This window comes from Nothobranchius furzeri, chromosome 6 (genome assembly GCF_043380555.1).
Source record: "Nothobranchius furzeri strain GRZ-AD chromosome 6, NfurGRZ-RIMD1, whole genome shotgun sequence".
In the NCBI taxonomy this organism is placed as follows: domain Eukaryota; kingdom Metazoa; phylum Chordata; class Actinopteri; order Cyprinodontiformes; family Nothobranchiidae; genus Nothobranchius; species Nothobranchius furzeri.
Genome location: NC_091746.1, coordinates 40,778,708 through 40,797,885, shown reverse-complemented (window position 1 = coordinate 40,797,885; position 19,178 = coordinate 40,778,708). Strand labels below are relative to the sequence as shown.

Below are 19,178 nucleotides of genomic sequence, written 5' to 3'. Positions count from 1 at the left end.
ATTTATTTATTTGAAACATGCTCATCAGTTTTTACGAAGACACCCGATTTTCACGTTACATGCCTGATTTGAAATTTGTGGATCCTGCTTGTGTGTTCTGATTTAATCAAATGTATTATTATTTAAAACTCTTTCATGAAAGGCTATAAAATGCAACCTAAATGAGACACAACATTAGAAGAAATTGTTTGTCCATGTTACATTTAGCACCAATGACATTTTTATCGTCAGTCCACAAAAAGCAGGAGCTAGTGTTCAGAGAGCTAGAGTAATTTTATGGGAACAAATGGTACTTCTTTTGTTGTTACATGTTCAAGTAGAAATCCTCAGCAGATATGTATCTGACCTGCCTACACAGCAAGTGAGCTTAATATTTTACTAATAGTTGGAATCCACTGCAGACAAATAATTCTACAATCATTGTCAGCAGATAAATACGGACTTTTTCATCAGTTGTTTTTGCAGAAATACAGAATTTTTTTTATTTGAGTAAAAAAAACACAAAACACTTACCATCATGTTCTGCAGGTTTTGAGCTGAAATCAGCAGCATCCCACTCATAACTCTCATCTACCGAAGGCTTTCTCCTACAGAAACAACAAATTGTGTTTAACACAATGTAGGACCACTGATTAGATTCTTTTATGCTCATGTGTGCAGTCAGTACCGTCCTAATATCTCCTTTAAACTAAAAGAAAACCACATTTGCTTTGTAGTTTAATGAGTAACCTCCTCCGACCGGACATTTTCTTTCAATTTATTTGGCATACTGCTAAGTTTTTTTTTTAGCATCACAAGACTAATATTTCACTTAAGAAACAGATCAAACACACCTGATCATGTATTTTTGTAAAACCTATTTCTAAACGCAAGTTATTTTTAATTAAATAAAGTATAGCTTGTGGTTTTGTTTTCTTCTCAACTATCTGTGGGAGCTTCCTTTGAAACTTTATGTCAATTAACATCTTCCTAGTTGTAGGTGGCTCTTTGAAACCACCACAGATTTGGCTAAAAAGATTAGCTGTGATTGGAGTGACATGCCAACAGCTTCTACCATTTTAAAATCCAGTTTTATAAACCATTACACTTCTGACATTTTCATAATACATTTTATCTTTGCAAAAATAAATATTTGATCATTTCCAACAGGAAGCTTTGAAACGGCAGATGACTAGCCCTGCTACTGATATCTGCGTCAAATTACCATAATTTATATAATTCAAAATGTTGTGTGAAGTCTACTGCAGATTAAAGGCTTTGAAAACAGTCTTTAGACATTTTTTAGGTAAGGATTATTTTAGGAAGGTTTCTTGGGAATGGTCCTGCTGTAACTGGCTGTTGGCTCATCAATCCAGGCTGAACTCATCTGTTTGTCCAAACCTGGGTCTTTAACAGGAACAGAGATTCTTCTCAACCTTTTCACAGGACCCAACTTCATAGCATCTAAAGTACTAACCGTGATAAAAAATTAATAAAGTTAACATTAATTTTGTATTTTTTCCACAATGAAAGAAACCATGATTATGTTTTCAACTTAACAGCAACATTTGGTACATTTCATCACTAAAATCACAACTTTTCAGTCATTATGTTCTAAAACCTTTACCATGGTTCCACGTGTTGGTTGTGTTTGCCCACTGAGCACCTCCTGGTGTCCTCCACAGTCTCTGGTGAGCCGTTTGCCGTCTCCATGCTGCCTCGGCCGCTGCTGGCGTAGCTGCTGTAACTACTCCCAGACTCTGGAACTCCCTCTGAAACTTCTGCGTCTACTGCCAGAGCTTCATGATCACTGTTGAATGGTGGTAGGTAACTGGAAACTTTCATCAAAGTTCCCTGGAAAGGAACTGGCTGATGAGCACCATCTGGTAAAATGGAGGCATATCTTAATGGCTCACAGCATCTGGACTCAGCGCGACTTTGAGCCAACCTCTGTGCTCCTAGAGCTAAATGATCTACAGCAGGAGAGGGTTGGGAGTTCCTTTGGATCGTTGGATAGGAAGTTCTCAAGGAATCTGGTAGATGAGATGGTGAAACAGAGCAGTTCTCTTGGCTGAGAGAGTCTATCCAAGCATCTGGTGTGAGGAAAGTATTTGTCTTCTTTTGCCTCCTCAGGTCTAAGCTCTGACTTCGTTGTTTACGGTCCCAAATTTTTGAGGAACGACTTTGAGGTCTCCAAAACTCTGGCTCTGAAGTCATCCGAGAATGGTGGGCCCTATCGATGTTGTCCACAGAAACAGGGCTGCTGGCGTTAAGGCTCTTCTTTAGATCTTCACACCTGCCTCTTTGAGTCAATGGGCAGCCATGCTGCAAATGAGAAGCAATCCTGTGATGCAACATGGGCTTTGTAAGCTGAGGCCTGTACACCTCAAACTCTGGCTCATCTACACACATCTCAACACTTGTGTCTTTATCACTGGGTCCAGGAAACGCTACCTCCAATTTCAAAGTATCTGGTGCTTCTTCTAAAGTGAAATTGCATCTTTCAGAGTATTTATTGCTGTGAAAAGACAAAGTCGAGAGACTGCCATGACTTTGATTGTTCAGTCTTTGTGCTTCAGAGTGAAGATCAGCTGTTGAAATGCCCAAAACAGTGGACTGTGTTGAATTTTCATAATCATCCGGAGACGACAGTAGTCTTCTCTGGTGCTTAGAGGGGAGATGTGGGAGAGTTAATCCGTCTTTCAAAATAGCATCTACCTCCTCAGGTTGGTGCGAGGTCTGTTTGGCGAACGTCGGAGGGAGAGTGGCGAAGCGAGAGGGGTCTAAAGTTGGAGTTGAACTGGGGTAGTCTCTAGTTTGAATCAGAGTTGGCTGAGAATTATGAGAATGGGCTTCCCAGTGGACAGAAGAGGATGAGTAGGAGTCCCCCTTGCTGTTTTGGTGATATTTATTTGGTAATGTGTTACTTTTATATCTCCAAAGGTCCTCGCCGCTTTCCTCCCCTGCCCCTCTGGTGATTTGCTCCCTCTTCAAACCTTTGAAGGAGTTTCTCTCTAATGTGTACCTTCTGAGCTCTAATTCAAGTTCTTCTCTCTCCTGAGCCAATTTCAGGCACCGACTCAGGTTCCCTCTCTCCCGCTCATGCTCCATTTGAAGCACCAGGGAACTCGCTGTGGTAGACGGCTGACCAAAGCCAGCTCGGATATGCGGAAGCACTGGGAACACTGGAGTTATTTGTCCATTGTGATGGGGGATTGTGTCCACGCTACTGCTTGAATACAGGCTGCTCTGATCAGGGTCGTAACTCTTCCTCTGACCCATAACACATGGGCTGTTATTTCCAATGTTGAACATCTGATTTGTGGACTCAACCTCATTTTTACAAGGAGGGAAATCAACAGAGAGCACATACGGCTCTTTTTTCGTGTCTTCCCTTTCCAAGTGCAGTGAAACAGATCTCCTGACTCTGGTGTGTTGGTCATACTTTAGGCTGTTCTTGCTTCCAACACTCATGTCGTCATCTTCGTATGTTGGGAGCAAAAACCGACCATCTGGACCTCTAGAGATCATCTCAATTGGAGGAGAAATCAGAGAAGTTGTCTTAGTAAGTCTGTTGCTGTTTGACAGAAGATGTGTATGCCGGTGGTGATGATGATGATTGTTGGTGCTGGAGGAGGAGGTGTCCATTCGCATGGAGGAGGTGATGGAAGAAGTGGTGGGATAGAGTGAGTTGGTTGGAAGGAGGCTTTTCTTCAACAAACTGTCTGGACTACTGGAGCCTGAAGTCTTACTGTAATAGTGAGAGAAAGAGGGGGAGGGAGTGAGGGGTGATAAGAGGAAATTGTAAGGAAAAGAAAACAGATGTAAGGAGAGGAGAATCAGAGCAAAAATAAGACAGATTGAATGAGGGGGCGGAAAATTGTAGGCAGAGCGAAAAACCCAAACAGCGGCAGCAACAGATACAGAAGATATGAAACAGAATAGTATTTTCTACGCTTTCTAAAAAGAAGCGAAAGAGAAAGGTCAATGTGAGGTATGACGATGAATTGATAAAGGGGTACTCACACTGATGGGGAGCATTTATAGATGGCAGGGAGAGGATCTGGAGAGGGAGGTGCAAAACGGTATCTGACTCATTAAGGATACAACCACACTGACCAAGAAGTAAAAACATAATCAACCCTAACAAGAGCCCATTAAAGGGCCCCACAGCAGCCACTCTTGTCCAAAAGTTAATTACCCTTACATTTATCAGCCACTAATGAGAAATTACCATAATTAGAAGGCAATGTAAATGACATCAATACGTTTTACGACTGGATGGAGGAGTAAGGGACTAGGACAGCCAAAACCAATGTTCAAGGGTATGATTTATATAATGAATAGGAAGTGCCTCAATATTTTAGTGAATAAATGATGATATTCATGATGCAGTTCATCAAAGTGAGTGTCTGCAAAGTCCCTAGAGTGAGGAGCATTTTACCATCCTTCTTTTGTCTGCGGCGCTGGTCCCTCTTGCGGCTAATGATGCAGGCAGACCCGAGCAGCAAAACAAGTGCCAGGCACATGAATCCAACGCCAGCCAGCACGCCGGCCAGCAACGGCTCAGGGACAAACTCCAGGAGGCGCGACGTGGAGGGGGAACTCTCCATCCCTGTGATAATGGTCCAACAGAGAGGTTTGTTGGTAACGTTTGGTCAAATCCTGGAAATTACTTTGGTTGTGACCAGAAGCATTTAGACTCAGCAAGTTCTTCAGCTATTTTTATGTTTGATTTTCTAAGGTAAGTCGCATTGCCGGCCATCTTGAATTTAGTTGACTGATTCTTTCTTACCTTAGACAAAACCTGTTCTTGTTTCTTTAGTTGCAGCTATACCAATAATAGACCAAAATGTTATTCCTAAAGCCGTACTGGCTACAAGCCTGCCATAAATTAAACAATCAATGCATCTCAGGTTCTGTTTGAGGTCTTTACACAATCATTTGTTATTTTTCACAGATAAAACTCTTTATCTGATGACACCAGAACAAAATGATTTTGTCTGCCACTTGCACTTGACCATTAATGCTGAACAATCTATCATTTTCAAATCAAAATTGCCATTTCAGACCAAGGGATGATGTAATCTTCAAATCTAGCTTATTGCCACAACCTTGACTGACCCAGAATCTATTGTGTCCACTATTTTGCACATTGAGCATCATTCAAAACTGTTAATTCAAAAATAATGATGGCACAAACTGTTGTTGAGTTACCGTACGTCAAAGCAAACAAGTAAAATGTGTCCGGATTCCTTGTTGTAGCAACAGTTTTCGATGACAAAACATTCAGACAGCCCAGAAATACCTCCAATTCTTACAATTCATTAGATTTCATCTTTGCATCATTAGAGTAATAGCTTTGAATGTTTTGATGGTAAGGATGTCATTTCCTGTCATATTTGTAAATGTTTCTGTACATTCTGAAGCTTGATTCGAAAGAGAATTTTTAATCACTTTGTGTCTGGAAATGAGAAAAAATGGACTAGAAATGGACATAAACTTAGAGAAAAAGCAGTTAGATGAATGTCTGCTTTTCATCAACTCAACTCAGTCTCCCTTTCTATAGCACCTTGCAGACAAGATATGACACCAAGGCTCTTCACAGACATAAGACTCATAAAGACAGACAAAAGCAACATAAAACAAAATAAAACTGTAATACAAGTTATATGATAAGACAAATAAAAATATAAGGAAAATGCCAAATCATAAAAGACTTCAGCCTTGTTTTAAAAACCACCACAAAGGTAAAAGCCCTTATGGACAGAGGAAGCTTGTTCCAAAGCTACGGACCTGAGAGGGCTCTATCCTGCCGACCTAGGGACTGAAAGCAGAATGTTTTCGGAGTTGAGTGTCCGAGCAGGGACACGTGGCCGTAATAAAGCTGCCAAGTAAGGTGGTGCCAACAGAACCAAGATTTTGAGGACCAATAAAAATGTTTTAAAACAAATTCTAAAAGCAACTGGTAGCCAAACAGCTACCACCAAACAGGACTGAATTACAGTAGTCCAGGAGTGAAGGAAAAAAGGCACAAACTGCAGCCAGGAGAACACATCTTGACAGGAACCATTTCATAATGAACACGCATCATAAATGATGAAAGGAGGAAAAAAAAAAACTCCATTTAAGTTTCCATCAAAGTAGAGGGCACTATCACTCTTCACTCTAAGATTAACTGTTGATGCCCTTAACTGAGAGCTGAAAACACCAGTCAATCGTAGAGGCACCACTATGACCATTTGGCCCAAATAATACGGGCTCTTACTTATCGCCATTGAGGCGCCAATAGTTTTCAGACACCCACATCTTGACCTCAGTCAAACACTCCAAGAGGTTATTAATAGGGCGATCACCTCACCTGATCACCTGCTATAAAGTCACCTGTTCAAGCTGGCTTTTGAGTGACCTTTGTCACCACCCTCGTCTTATTCTGCTCTTTCTAATTATTCCGCCTTTCCCAGGATCCACTGATTTCCCTCTTTCCTGTTCATTTTCTCTCTCTCTTTCCTTACATTCTTTAATCACAGTATTTTTCTCATTTTAAACATTCTTTTTTTATAATTAAAAAAACATTTTTTATATTTTAATTTGTGTTTTGTTTTTGTGAAGCACCTTGTGATTTTTATCTTAAGAGGTGCTACATCAAAGATCGTTTTCTCTCTTACCTATCACGGGGCAAGTATAGCAGGCAATCATCAGCATAGAGGTGAAAACTAATGCCAAACCTACACAGGATGTCGCCCAAAATAGCAAATGTTTATTAAAATGGCATCATTTTTGGTTACTTTGACCTAAAGCCTGATTCATGCTTCTCCGTCTGTGTCAGTGCGGAGACACGCAACGTCCTTGCGGGCATGCTGGAGAGCTCCGCAAGGACGGACGGAGTTGAGCTCTCTTTTCTAAACATCCGTCAGTCGAGACGGACAACGCAAGCTTGTGATTGGTCAGGACGCCACTGTTGTCTACACCGCTGCCATTGCGCCCTCAAAAACATAAAGAGAGCAGAGGATAACTAGCGGCAGACACGGAGAAGCTTGAAGAATACCTCGCGAAAAAACTCTAAAAACATGAACGTTTAATTCCCCGTGACTGGAGGAGTGAAAAGATGCGCAGCAAGCATTTTATTTGTGGACGGAAATGACAGGAAACGTGGGTTTAGAGGTGGCGAGCGCACAAAGAGGTGGAGGAGGATGAGAGACAAATTTGTCTGTGTTAAAAAGTCTCTTATGTACACAAAACACAATATAAACACACTATGTTGGACCGGATACATGACAGGATACCACAGAACAGCGCTACGCCCTCTGTTGTCCTGCCGGGGAATTGCTTTGCAACACTCTCCAGGAGACGGAGAAGTATGAGGGCAAAACGCTTCCGTCAATCCGTGCGTGTCTGTCCCTTGCGGAGCTGATGGAGAAGCATGAATCAGGCTTAACTCTAAAAGCTTTCCTTTTCGAGATCATCATTATTTAATTTCTAACTAGGCAGACCTGCTTTGCATTCATACTCTATATTTCCAACTACTTGCATCAGTCTTTTCATGTCACAATACATTCGTCCCGTTTACACCGTGGCCAAAAACAAAGAACTATGTTTTGGTGGATTTACATGCAAATCAATATCCCTCACGAGCATCGTTATCCACATTAACTCACTAACATGTTTGATTTAAAGAATTTGCAACACAGCACCTCACACTGAGATTTTTCTCCTTGAAGGACACAATAGGAGGAATTTGTGTGAGATTTAAATAAATATATGTAAAAATAAATCATTCTTGACTCTTTTGAGAAGTTATTAGAGTTATTTCCATCACTGAGGCTTCAAATGGGCAGCATTCCCTGGAGTGCTGCTCTGATTTTGGTCCAATTCCGTAGGGACAGGAGAATAAACATTGACACAGAAGATAAATACTTGTCCAAGAAAACCTAAGCGAGGAGGGTGGATTGAAGTGGGACTTTAAAGAAAGGGAAGGTTGCTCTTGAACACCTACCAGCAGTGGAGATGTTGACTGATGGACTGGGCTCGCTCAGCAGCTCCCCGCGACGGGAAAACATCCGCAGCTCGTACACACAGTCCTGGAGAGGACACACACACACACACACACACACACACACACACACACACACACACACACACACACAGTGGGGAGGACAGAGGATGAAGCCGGCACTTTGTCAACACATGCATGTGTCTGCAATGCTAATGAACTTCATTTGAATTCATGTAGACCGGTACAAGACAGAGAAAAGGAAGATAAAACGGGCCGAAGAAGAAAAGCGAATGCATGCTGAGTGGCAGACGACAGGAAAGTGATAACTGCCATGTCGTGTGTATAATTAAGGGCCTTCAAAACTAAACCATTGAAGTATAGACTACTAAAAAAACTTAAACATATTAAATTTGATTTGGCAGAGAAGGAGAAGTAGGGACTAGCTTGTTACCGTCTGCAGACCCTGAACCAGCATTTGGCTGCTGTTGGCACTGATGTGTTCATCCAGATTAAGCCACTCCCCCTCGGCGGTGCGGGTTTGCAGAACAAAGCCTGTGATGGGGGGCTGCTGAGCTTCAGGAAGAGACCACTGCAGAATAACACCTGCTGAGCCCTGATTAGCTGACAGCGACGCAGGGGGCTTTAGTTTACTTCTCCTCTCTGGAGGACCTAAAGCAGAGAGAATGAGAAAGTCTTTCAGTGAATCGGTGGGAAACATTCTGGCGGAAAAATTAAATTAGCGAAGAGGAAATTGCTGCCGACACCGGCACTGAACCTCGAGCAGAGAGGCCAACCTTAGTTCTTCAGAGAATTCAAATGGATTCATTTCTTACATAAAAAGTTCTACTTCAAGTTGGAATCAAGTTGCAAAAAAATATGAAAATATATAAATAATTTATTCCCTGTATTTTATCAAAAAGCATAAGAGGTTTTGAAAGTTTAATAAAAAAGTATTTTCTGCATTTAGTGTTTAGTTTCCGTCCTTAATCATAAAAATGTATCTGGTGGCTAAAAAAAATTAAAGGATTCAACATTCCCACAGACTCGCTTCTCATTTTATAACTAAATTAGGACAAAGGACAGAGAATAAATCAATATATAAATTACAGAATAAGATGAGGGGAAGGATGTTTAAAGCACTGGACATGAATATTCATTTTCTTGCAATATTTTGATGATGTAATGAACAGCTGAAAATGGCAACAACGCCTTTTGAAACTACGTCAACACATAAAAAAATATAACGGACTGACATTCAAGCCTTCCACACCAGGGCTTTGAGAGGGAAGCTAAGATACCCAGAGAGAACATAAAGGTTGTTTACATTTAAAATATGCATGTTTTTTTATTACTCCATGAACATATTTAAATACCACATTTGAGTGCGACAATGAAACAAGGCGAGAGTACTGACTCAAAGTCCGCGCTGTGGTGATCTCACTGAAGGGGCCAGCGCCGATTTTATTCTGAGACAAGATGCTGAACTGGTAGTCCGTGGCAGGAGACAGGCCCGACACCAGCAGACTGGTACCAGAGGACGGGAGGACGGGCACGGAGAACCAGTCCTGCTTCCCATCATTATCACCAACTGAGATCCTCTTCACCCTGCAGAGGCAGAGAGGGAGATAGAAGCAGAGACTTCTCAGAGTCTGATTCTATGAAACATGACAGAAAAGCAGGTTCCATTAATCATTGATGCTCATCATCAGCTCAAGATGTCGCGGCAGAGACAGCGCTGATGTAGCCCTGATATTAGTCACAGAGCTTGCAACTCCAATTTTGTGTGATTTACATGCTTCTATCAGAGCGGACGTTTTCCTCAATTATTTGACCCTCAAGCCTTAGAAAAATGGAATAAAAAGCCACTTATTCAAAACTGGCCTCAAATATTCAAATCAGGGTGAAAAGCCGACTTTTTGTGGATCAGGCCTTTCACCCTAGTGAGGTGGTGTGTTTCTGAGCAAGAGAAGGAAATGGTCAAAATGTGACACAGTGAATCATCTCACAATGACAGAGGATTCTGCAAAGACGTTTTACTGCTCTCAGCAATGCAGATCAAAAAGCTTAACCAATATAAAAAAAAACACAAAATATAAATCACTTTTCAGAATAAACTAGAATAGAAAAGAATATCCTATTGTTGTCCCGCATCGAGGAAATATCAGCGTACCAGCAGAAACTTAACTGACACAAGGAAGTTACATAAACCTCATATAGTGTAGATTTGGTAAATGATGCAACAGAAGCTGGTTTGAATCATGTTTATCTGAAATACTTTAGTTCGGTTATGTTTATAACGTTATAATGTTGACTGTAGTTATGGAGTTCCTCAGGGTTGAATGTTTGGTCGAATACACTTCACGTTATGAGCTGCATTAGGTCAATTTATTAGACATCACATGATACATTTCCATTGTTTGCTCATGTCATCCAGTTACATTTCTCCATTAAACATGATGATTTCAATCTGTTAATTAGATGTGTTTCAAAAACATGGCTGACAGTTATGTTTCTATTTTTGAATTCAGAAAAAAAACAACTTGAGAACAAATTGTGTTCATTCACTTCCTCCAGTACAAAAGAAAGCAACCCATTGTTAAATTCTTGTATAAAACGCATTACTGAGACTTCCTTCCATCTGCGTTGTCGTGCTAAAGTTAAGCACATCCTGGCCCACGGTGATCCAAAAAAACTAGTCTAGAACGGAACACTTGGCTCTTAAAACTGTAGATTTGATTCCCAGAGTATCTGGAAGTGGGACAAGAAGCAGAACTTTTAGTTCTTAGAGAAATTATCTGGCCGCTGATATTATTGAGTCTATTTTCAGAACATATCCTGCAGGTAAAAAGTTACATTTCACCTTTAAAGTTGACTTTAAAAACAGTATTGACAGATAGAAAAGAACATTTTACTGCTAGTTTTATTATTTGAACCAGGAGTCTAGCATGTCAATGCCAGGGAAAGTTTGTCTGTTTCTCTCCTTTTAGTCTCTTCTCTGGCTAAGCCAGGTTCCAGTTTCCATCCTTAAAGTGACTGCGTGTATTTTTCCTAGCGAAAGGAAGCAGAAGCTATTTAAACTGTTGCAAGCAAGCTGTAGTTTTGTGTTGGAGACCTTACCAACGGATCCCCATTAGGGTCAAAAAGCCCTGGGGTGTGCAAACTTCAGCAAATTGACAAGCACATCAGACTCCCTTTCATCAGTGGCAATGAGTAAAGAGGTAAATGTGTAAAACAACAACGTTTATGAATGGTGAAAGTTTTGTAACCGTTTGTTACAAATCAGTAAATGCATTTTGTCCTAAAGGACTCCCGTAGGAGAAAACATGGCATCTACTGTATTTTCCGGACTATAAACCGCTACTTTTTCCTGAAGCTTTGAACCGTGTGGCTTATAATGAGGTGCGGCTTTACTGAAGATTTTCCTTCACCTGCCAGGGGACGCTTTAGCGGAAAGTGAAACAGGTGGAAGTCAAAAGTGGAAATCGAAGAAAGTGCTCATTTTAATTTAGCACATGCAAGCAGCCGGCATGACGAAGTTTTTTTTTTTCAAATCCATACCCCCTCATCATGGTAACTACACGTATTAGTTCATATGATGCCGCATTTAAGTTGAAGGCCATCGATCTGGCAGTAAAGGAGGGAAACAGTGCTGCCGCACGTAAGCTTGGCATGAATTAATCCATGGTCTGGAGACGGCAGTGGGAAGATCTCATTCAAGCCAGCTTCTCCCGGGATGATGACAGCGACACTGACATCGCGACAGAAAAGGTATGTGATGAAGCTCTTCTGAGGCTGTTCAACTCCGACACTGAAGAAGATGACTTCAGTGGTTTCAGTGCGCAGGAGGACGATGAATAAACTAATCAATAACTTTTCTGTTTTGTTTGATACTGATCAGTTCCGTTACGTTCAGTTAAACTACGTTTTCAATTCAGTAGATATCCGGTAGATATCTGCAGCTTTTAGCCCGGTGCGGCTTATATAAGTACAGTTCCATGTGTTTTTAAAAACTTACTAGGTGCGCTCTATAGTCCGGATATTACGGTAATATGACGTCACCCTGGGACTTAGACCTGCTCCCAAGTATTTTAGACCTGCTTTTTATGGTTATATGTTAAAAAGCTGCCAATATTTCTCAACAAGTGAGCATCATTTCATCCATTTTCATTAACATTTTGATGGACATTTCCAGAGATTAATGATAAAAACTACACATTGTCCCTTTAGGGCAGACTTTCTACTTTTAGTGGAGTAGTCTACTTTTAAAACTAAACTTCTGACTTTCCATTTCCATGAATCCTAGTCGGCTTGGGTTATCCTGGCTCATTCCTTTAAAGGGGCCATGTTGTGGAAAAATCCACTTTTTATTTTTTAGCCTTTTACCTTATGATATTGTTATTTCCTCATTAAAACAAACCCAAACCAATTTTTGTCTGCATCCATGCATTTTCCTGTATCAGCTGCAAATCTAGAGTTTTACAATGAAAGTTCTGAAAACACCTGAATGAAAACTACTTTCATCAGCAGGCATTTCTCCTTTTCCTGAAGCTGGTGGTCTCATTTCTGAAACCTGGATACTCTGACAAACTACTTCTGCATCAGGGGCAGAACACAGTCCTAAAAACCACACATCCTGTCTACAGAGATGTGCATAATAGGCAGCACTAGCCTGGCCTGCCAGACTCTTCCTCAGTTTAATTCTGCACAGAGAATGAGTCTGGTAACTCTCCCATGCAAATAACCCCACCCCCTGAGAATTCTAACTGAACCAATCAGCACTGAGCAAAGTAGGTCTGGTTACTCAAAGGCAGACCAATCAGAAAAAATGCGGAAATGCAGACTGTACTGCGCAATACTGTAGTCTTTTAGATGTAGTCAACATGGCGCCTGGCGATGGCGCTAACATCTTTCTTTAGAAGAAAGGCTTTGAGCGGTTCTTTTTGTTGTGGTTTTAAAGACATGTCCAAGAGGAAAGAGCTCGAACAGACTTGGTAGTCCAGTGGTTAGAGTGCCAGTCAGGCAACTAAACCGCTGGACTACTAAAGACAATGCAACAGCAGGCTTGCCTAAGATGCTGTTGTAGGTGTGTTTTGTCTGAGCGGGGGTGGACGGAGTTTCACTGAGACAAATCGTTTCATTTTAAAGCTGACAAAAATAACTCATATTTAAAATAAATGACATCTCAATAGTGCCACCTGTAATATTTTATCATATATTGTGCCCACCTTTGCTCTTAAGATTTAAAATGGCATGTTCTGGAACCTTTAATAGCGTTTTCTTTCCCCCGCTGTTGCCTATTATTCTATGCTTGCTTGGGTTGAGGGTATTTGTTTGGAAGAAGATTTATTGTTGTTACCTTCTTGTTTTTTTTAATAGGGCACATTTAACATTTTATAATCTCTGAATCAGATTACATTACAATAACAACTGAACTGAGTGACCGCAGTTGGATTTGAATCTGGACCTGATGTGAACCGGACCTTCATGAATAAACTGAATTTAATTAAATGGTCTAGCTACTGTTCCTGCTCGGGCTTTACGAGAACAGCTTTGGAATAAAACGACAAAGGGGAAAACGTTTAAATGTTATGTTATTGTTTGAACAGCCAAGAAAAGCTGTAGCTACTTTTATTTAGCTTTTTCTGTGATAAACTACTTGTGCCCACTACAAGTCAATCTGTCAAAACAAAGATAAACAGTTAAGACTTGAGCAGTTGGTTTATACCGTTTGTGCTTTTTCATGTTTTTCGTTTGCATGTTGCTGCATCAAAGACCCATTTCCCTCTCTGGGATTGTTACTCATCATATCTTCATGCTCCAAGGCTACAGTGTGTTTTCTGTATGTCTTCATTTCTGTCAGAATATGTTTTTTATATATTTAGTTGGGAGTTTTTTATTATACTCTTGGAGATCCACCGTGTGAAGACCTCATACCCACAACTTTAATAATCATGCAATCTTTTCATTTACCTTTATTTTCCTGTTACCAAGAACACTGCTGTCAGTGAGGGTTTTTAAAGCCTTCAAGCAAATAAAGTACACTCAGCTGTGATTTCTAAGCCAGTACAAAATAGGATGAGTCACAAAAAACAAGTGTATTATCCTGTCTTTTATCAGTAAACCTCTATTGTAGCTGGCATGGCCACTGCATTGTAAAGTTATGATCTGCAGCAATGTTTTATATTGTAGCTGCCAAGAGGTGATAACAGATAAATGAATTCCTCATCCAGGAGATCAATAGAGTAATATCAGGGCTGTCGATGGCTGCTATGGTTACAGCCCGAGAAGAAAGTGGGAGGCTTTACACCCACCACACTGAAAATGTCTGCGCTGATCCTCCATCAAAGCCTGCCTCCCAGGATATGTTGGCCTCCTTCACTCCTGGAGAGACGGACAGAGAGGTAGCCGCATGGGGACTGGTTCCTGTAATGGAAGGAGAGGAGAGGAGTTTACAGCTAAAGTTTAGAGGCCATCTCTTGATGTACCACATTTATACAATGGAGGCGTAGTGGAGGCATCGGCATCCGGCCTGTGCTGGGCATAACAGGTTTACACAAGAAAATAATTTAGGACAGAAAACTAAAAATGCGAGCAGCTCATGTAATCACTGTTGTGTTTTCACAGTTGGGCCGGACTCACCCAGGACGAAGACTCTGGTACGAGCCTTTATGGAGGCCACGCGGTTGGAGATGCTGCACTCCCATTCCCCCTGGTGGTCTTTGATGACAGGCTGCAGCAGCAGAGAGCCGTTGGGTTCAATAGAATAAGAAATGGTACGAACCAGATCCACCTAAAAAACAATCAGACAGGGCACAATAAAATATAAACAAACACACAGATGGCTACCTGACTAGCTCAAGACTGGTCAGGACTCATTGGGATGTTCATGATCAACTTAGGAACACAATATTTTATACTACAGATAAGACAAAAATATCTTTGTTGATGCTGGAATAAACTAATTAGAACAAATGAAATGTGTTTATAGTTGTTTATTTAAAGCGGTGTGTTTGAAACAAGCAAACACAAAGAATGGTTTGTTTCACAGTTTTCAAATAAGAATCAACATGTCAAGATTAAAAGTCAAACGTTGAGGAAAAAAATTCTAAATGCTAAATCTACGATAAAGCTGCCATGCTTATTCTTGAATCAGTATTTTGATCTTGAAATGTTGACTTTATTTTCTAAAATGTTGTGATTTTAATCTAGAAATCATTTTCCACATTTTATCACAAACTTTCTGCTTCTTTATTTGAAACAGATTTTTGCTTTGACCTTGAGCTACATTATGATCATGAAAATACTACTTCCACTTTATTCTGAAAATTTCATATTTATTCTTGAAATAGTTTTTAAATCAGTGATTGGCTGCCTACAGTTATTTATAGGTTTGTTTGTTTTTTATGTGAGCAACATTTAAACCAGAAATCACCGTTTCTTGCATGTACTTGATGCTTTTGTGTTCCAGATTAAAATGACTTTCGGCTTCTCCGGGTTTCTTAAAACCAGGGTTAGAACTTCTAGTAACACTTTACGATAACATTACTTTGTGCATTAATAAGCATTGATAAACTATTAAACAACTGCGTAATCATAAATTATAATTATGTAATGCATTACTAAGCAGGTACCCCCCCCCCCCCCCCCCCCCCCCCCGACCACTTGTCCCAACCTTAAGGGCACTAAATAGTTAACAATATTTGGAAAGTTAATAAAGGGACCCTTTTTGCAAGTGTTACCATACTTATTTCAGTTTCTTTGAGCATATAAAAAATATCAATAAAACTATGAATTAGCTTTATGCTAAAGCTGAAGAAGCTAGCTGCAGGCCTACACCTATACAATAATCTGAATTGCTCTAATTGTCTTCTAGCTTGGATATAAAACACAACTATTGGGACAAGTCTTGGTCTTTCAGAGCCTGACTTCTAGAACAGTTGCACTCTAAATCTCTGCTCTGAAGCTCTGATCTTGGTGGGTTAAAAGAACTTCCACTCATCGTGCTTTCAGAAAGTGTTTCACTGCCAGGAATGTTCTTTTAGGATCTGTGGAATAGCAGTCAGAGGGACTTCTACCCCGTTAATGTGACTTATAACCAGGTGTTCGCACAAGGTGTATGGACACAGGGGACCTGGTAAAATCCCACAGACTTTGCATGGATCACTCAAAGGCACGCTGGATAAAAGGATCAGGAAAATGTTTTATGTCCTTCTCCATGCTTAGACAAGGTGTTTGGGAAAACTCACAAATGAATTAAGTGCATCTTGAAGCTAATGTTACTTTTGTTGCCAGCTGCTATCTAAACACACGCCTCCTACATCACGTTGCTCTGACAGCTACGTCTACCCATGAGCTAAGGTCAAGTGCATTTTTATAGAGTGGGGGGAGTCACCTTACACCATGTTTGATTGGATACATTTATGTATGTATGCCGGGGTGCAGGATGACTTATCATGAGTCAAATAGATGCAGAACCGGATATGAGCATGCATAATAATGATTGCAAATATTATAGCGACCAAGAATTGCGTGACTGTGCCTTGGTGAACGATACACTGTCCATCATCCACTTCAATAGTAGAAGTTTGCATTGCAATTATGATAACATATTGGAGTTTTTAATACAAAATAAAATGAGATTTAAGGTCACTGCAGTTACAGAAACACGGTTACAAGAAGGAGATATTGAGGACGTTCAAATAGATGGGTATGAGATGTATTACCAGAATCGGGAAAATAAAAAAGGTGGTGGTGTAGTACTGTATATGTAACACCCCAAAAAGCAAAGTGATGTATAACATGTCGACTGCAACTGATGATGTAATGGAAATGATCACTGTTGAAATAACATCTGAAAAACAAAAAACATAATAATTAGCAGTGTTTATAGAGCACCAGGTTCCTGTATTGAATCATTCACAAACAGTTTTGGAAATGTTTAATGGAATCGGTAACAAGAATTTGTTTCTCTGTGGGGACTTCAACATTGATTTGAAAAATACAAACAATTTATCAAACAACTTTGTAAATTTCATGCATCTACTTGGTCTGTTTCCTCTGATAACCAAACCCACAAGAATTACTGTACAAAGCTCAACAATTATAGATAACATATTCTGTAATGTTTCAGGGGGGTTGGAGAGTGTTGGAATCATAATGACTGATATTAGTGATCATCTGCCAGTTTTCACATGCTACGAGAATGATCAGATTAGACAGCAACCTCAAATGGAAAATCGTATAAGGGATCGGTCACAAAAAGCCATAGACTCATTTAATAGAGCCCTAGAACAGCAAAACTGGGATGAAATATATATATAAATTATTTAAACTTGGCTTACAGCTCTTTTATAAGAATACTAGGCAATCAATATGAAAAAAACTGTAAAATCAAAAAACTTACAAAAAAAAGATTATAAGAATAAACCATAGTTGACAAAAGGACTGCAAAATGCCTGCAAGACAAAAAAAGCCCTATACAGAAGCTTTTTAAAACAAAGAACCAGCGAAGCTGCGCACAGATACAAAAAATATTAGAATAAATTAGTTTCAATGATAAAAATACAAAAAAATAATTATTAAAGCAATCTACTAGAAAAAAATACAAACAATATAAAGGCAACTTTGGGAATAATAAGCAATGCTATAAAAAGAAATAAATCAGTTTCAACTGTTCCGAATTTTTTCTTTTATGAAGACACTGAAATAAACGGTCCAAACAAAATCGTCAATGAATTTAATCAATTCTTTACTAATGTGGGACCTAGCTTGGCAAACAATATTCCAAAAATAACTAATTATAACATAGGTGAAAAAATTATAAGTAACAAAAATAGCATGTTATTAAATCCTGTGAAAAAAAGTAGTAAGATAAGTTGTAAAAAAACTCATCAATAAAAGAACAACTGACTGCGACAATTTAGACATAATAATAACAAAACATAAAATAGAGAATATTATCCATCCCTTTACTTATATATGTAACTTATCATTTACAACCGGCATATTTCCTACCACAATGAAAATAGCTAAAGTCATTCCGCTTTACAAAAGTGGAGATAAGCATATCTTCTCCAACTCCCGACCGATATCCCTTCTGTCACAATTCTCAAAAATATTAGAAAAACTATATATTACCAGATTGGATGCATTTTTGAACAAAGAGAATATCTTAAATGACAGTCAGTATGGGTTTAGACCAAATCTCTCAACTTCAATGGCACTAATGAACTAACAGAAGAAATATCAGAAGCATTGGCAAAAAAGTATCTTCATTGACCTAAAAAAAGCATTCGATACAGTTGATCGTGACATTCTTCTAAAAAAAACTTAGTAATTATGGCATAACAGGAACAGCCCTAAAATGGATAATGAGTTATTTACATGACAGGAAACAGTATGTTCAAATAAACAACATCAAATCTAATCTGGACAATATTACTTGTTGAGTACCACAAGGGTCAGTACTAGGCCCTTAACTATTTATCATTTATATAAATTATATTGTCTCTACATCTAATATATTAAAGTGTATCTTATTTGCAGATGACACAAATTTTTATTATTCAGGAGACAATATTGATCATACGATAGAAGTGATTCAAACAGAGTTGGAAAAAATCTAAATTATGATTCGATGGAAATAAGCTTTCATTGAACATAGATAAAACATATTTCATGATATTCAGTAATAGAAAGTTGAATAAAAAAACATTAATAAAATTAGATGAAATCTGTATTAAAAGAGTAAAGGAAGTTAATTTTTTGGGAGTCATCATTGATGAGGATTTATCTTGGAAACCACATGTAGCATCATCAAGGTTCTCTAATTTACCATACCATACCATACCATTTTATTTATAAAGCGCATTCAACATGGCATTACAACCAGACAAGGCGCTGTACATTAAAAGATTACAGTTAAATTAACACGTTCAGAATGACATTTAAAGCATAGTTTATAAGAAAAAATGAAAACAAGAAAATACTCGAACTAACAGTCGTAAAACACTAAAAACGCAAAGGAATGTGAAACAACAGATAAAAACATATGAAAGAACCACAGTAATACAGATGTTAATTATTGTGCATTCTATTGTAGAAAGAATGCAGATGTCGAAAGTGGTCCATGATTATGTATTATATGCAAGGTTGAAGTAGTGAGTTTTCATGCGAGATTTAAAAATGCTAATTGTTGGTGCTT

The 19,178-nt window shown here is 39.2% G+C and overlaps 1 protein-coding gene across 1 annotated transcript in view; it reads right to left on the bottom strand.

The window, feature by feature from the left end:
* The window catches only part of igsf9a (immunoglobulin superfamily, member 9a), a 110,614-nt gene that overhangs the window by 14,026 nt on the left and 77,410 nt on the right, over window positions 1-19,178 (bottom strand). Inside the window, exons 12-20 of the mRNA XM_054744122.2 lie at window positions 14,615-14,765; window positions 14,287-14,398; window positions 9,390-9,580; window positions 8,427-8,644; window positions 7,976-8,060; window positions 4,424-4,594; window positions 4,006-4,042; window positions 1,607-3,730; window positions 514-587 (exon numbers count right to left, since the gene is read on the bottom strand). Of these exons, the coding sequence (XP_054600097.2) occupies window positions 514-587; window positions 1,607-3,730; window positions 4,006-4,042; window positions 4,424-4,594; window positions 7,976-8,060; window positions 8,427-8,644; window positions 9,390-9,580; window positions 14,287-14,398; window positions 14,615-14,765 (3,163 nt within the window). The remainder of the gene's footprint in view (window positions 1-513; window positions 588-1,606; window positions 3,731-4,005; window positions 4,043-4,423; window positions 4,595-7,975; window positions 8,061-8,426; window positions 8,645-9,389; window positions 9,581-14,286; window positions 14,399-14,614; window positions 14,766-19,178) is intronic.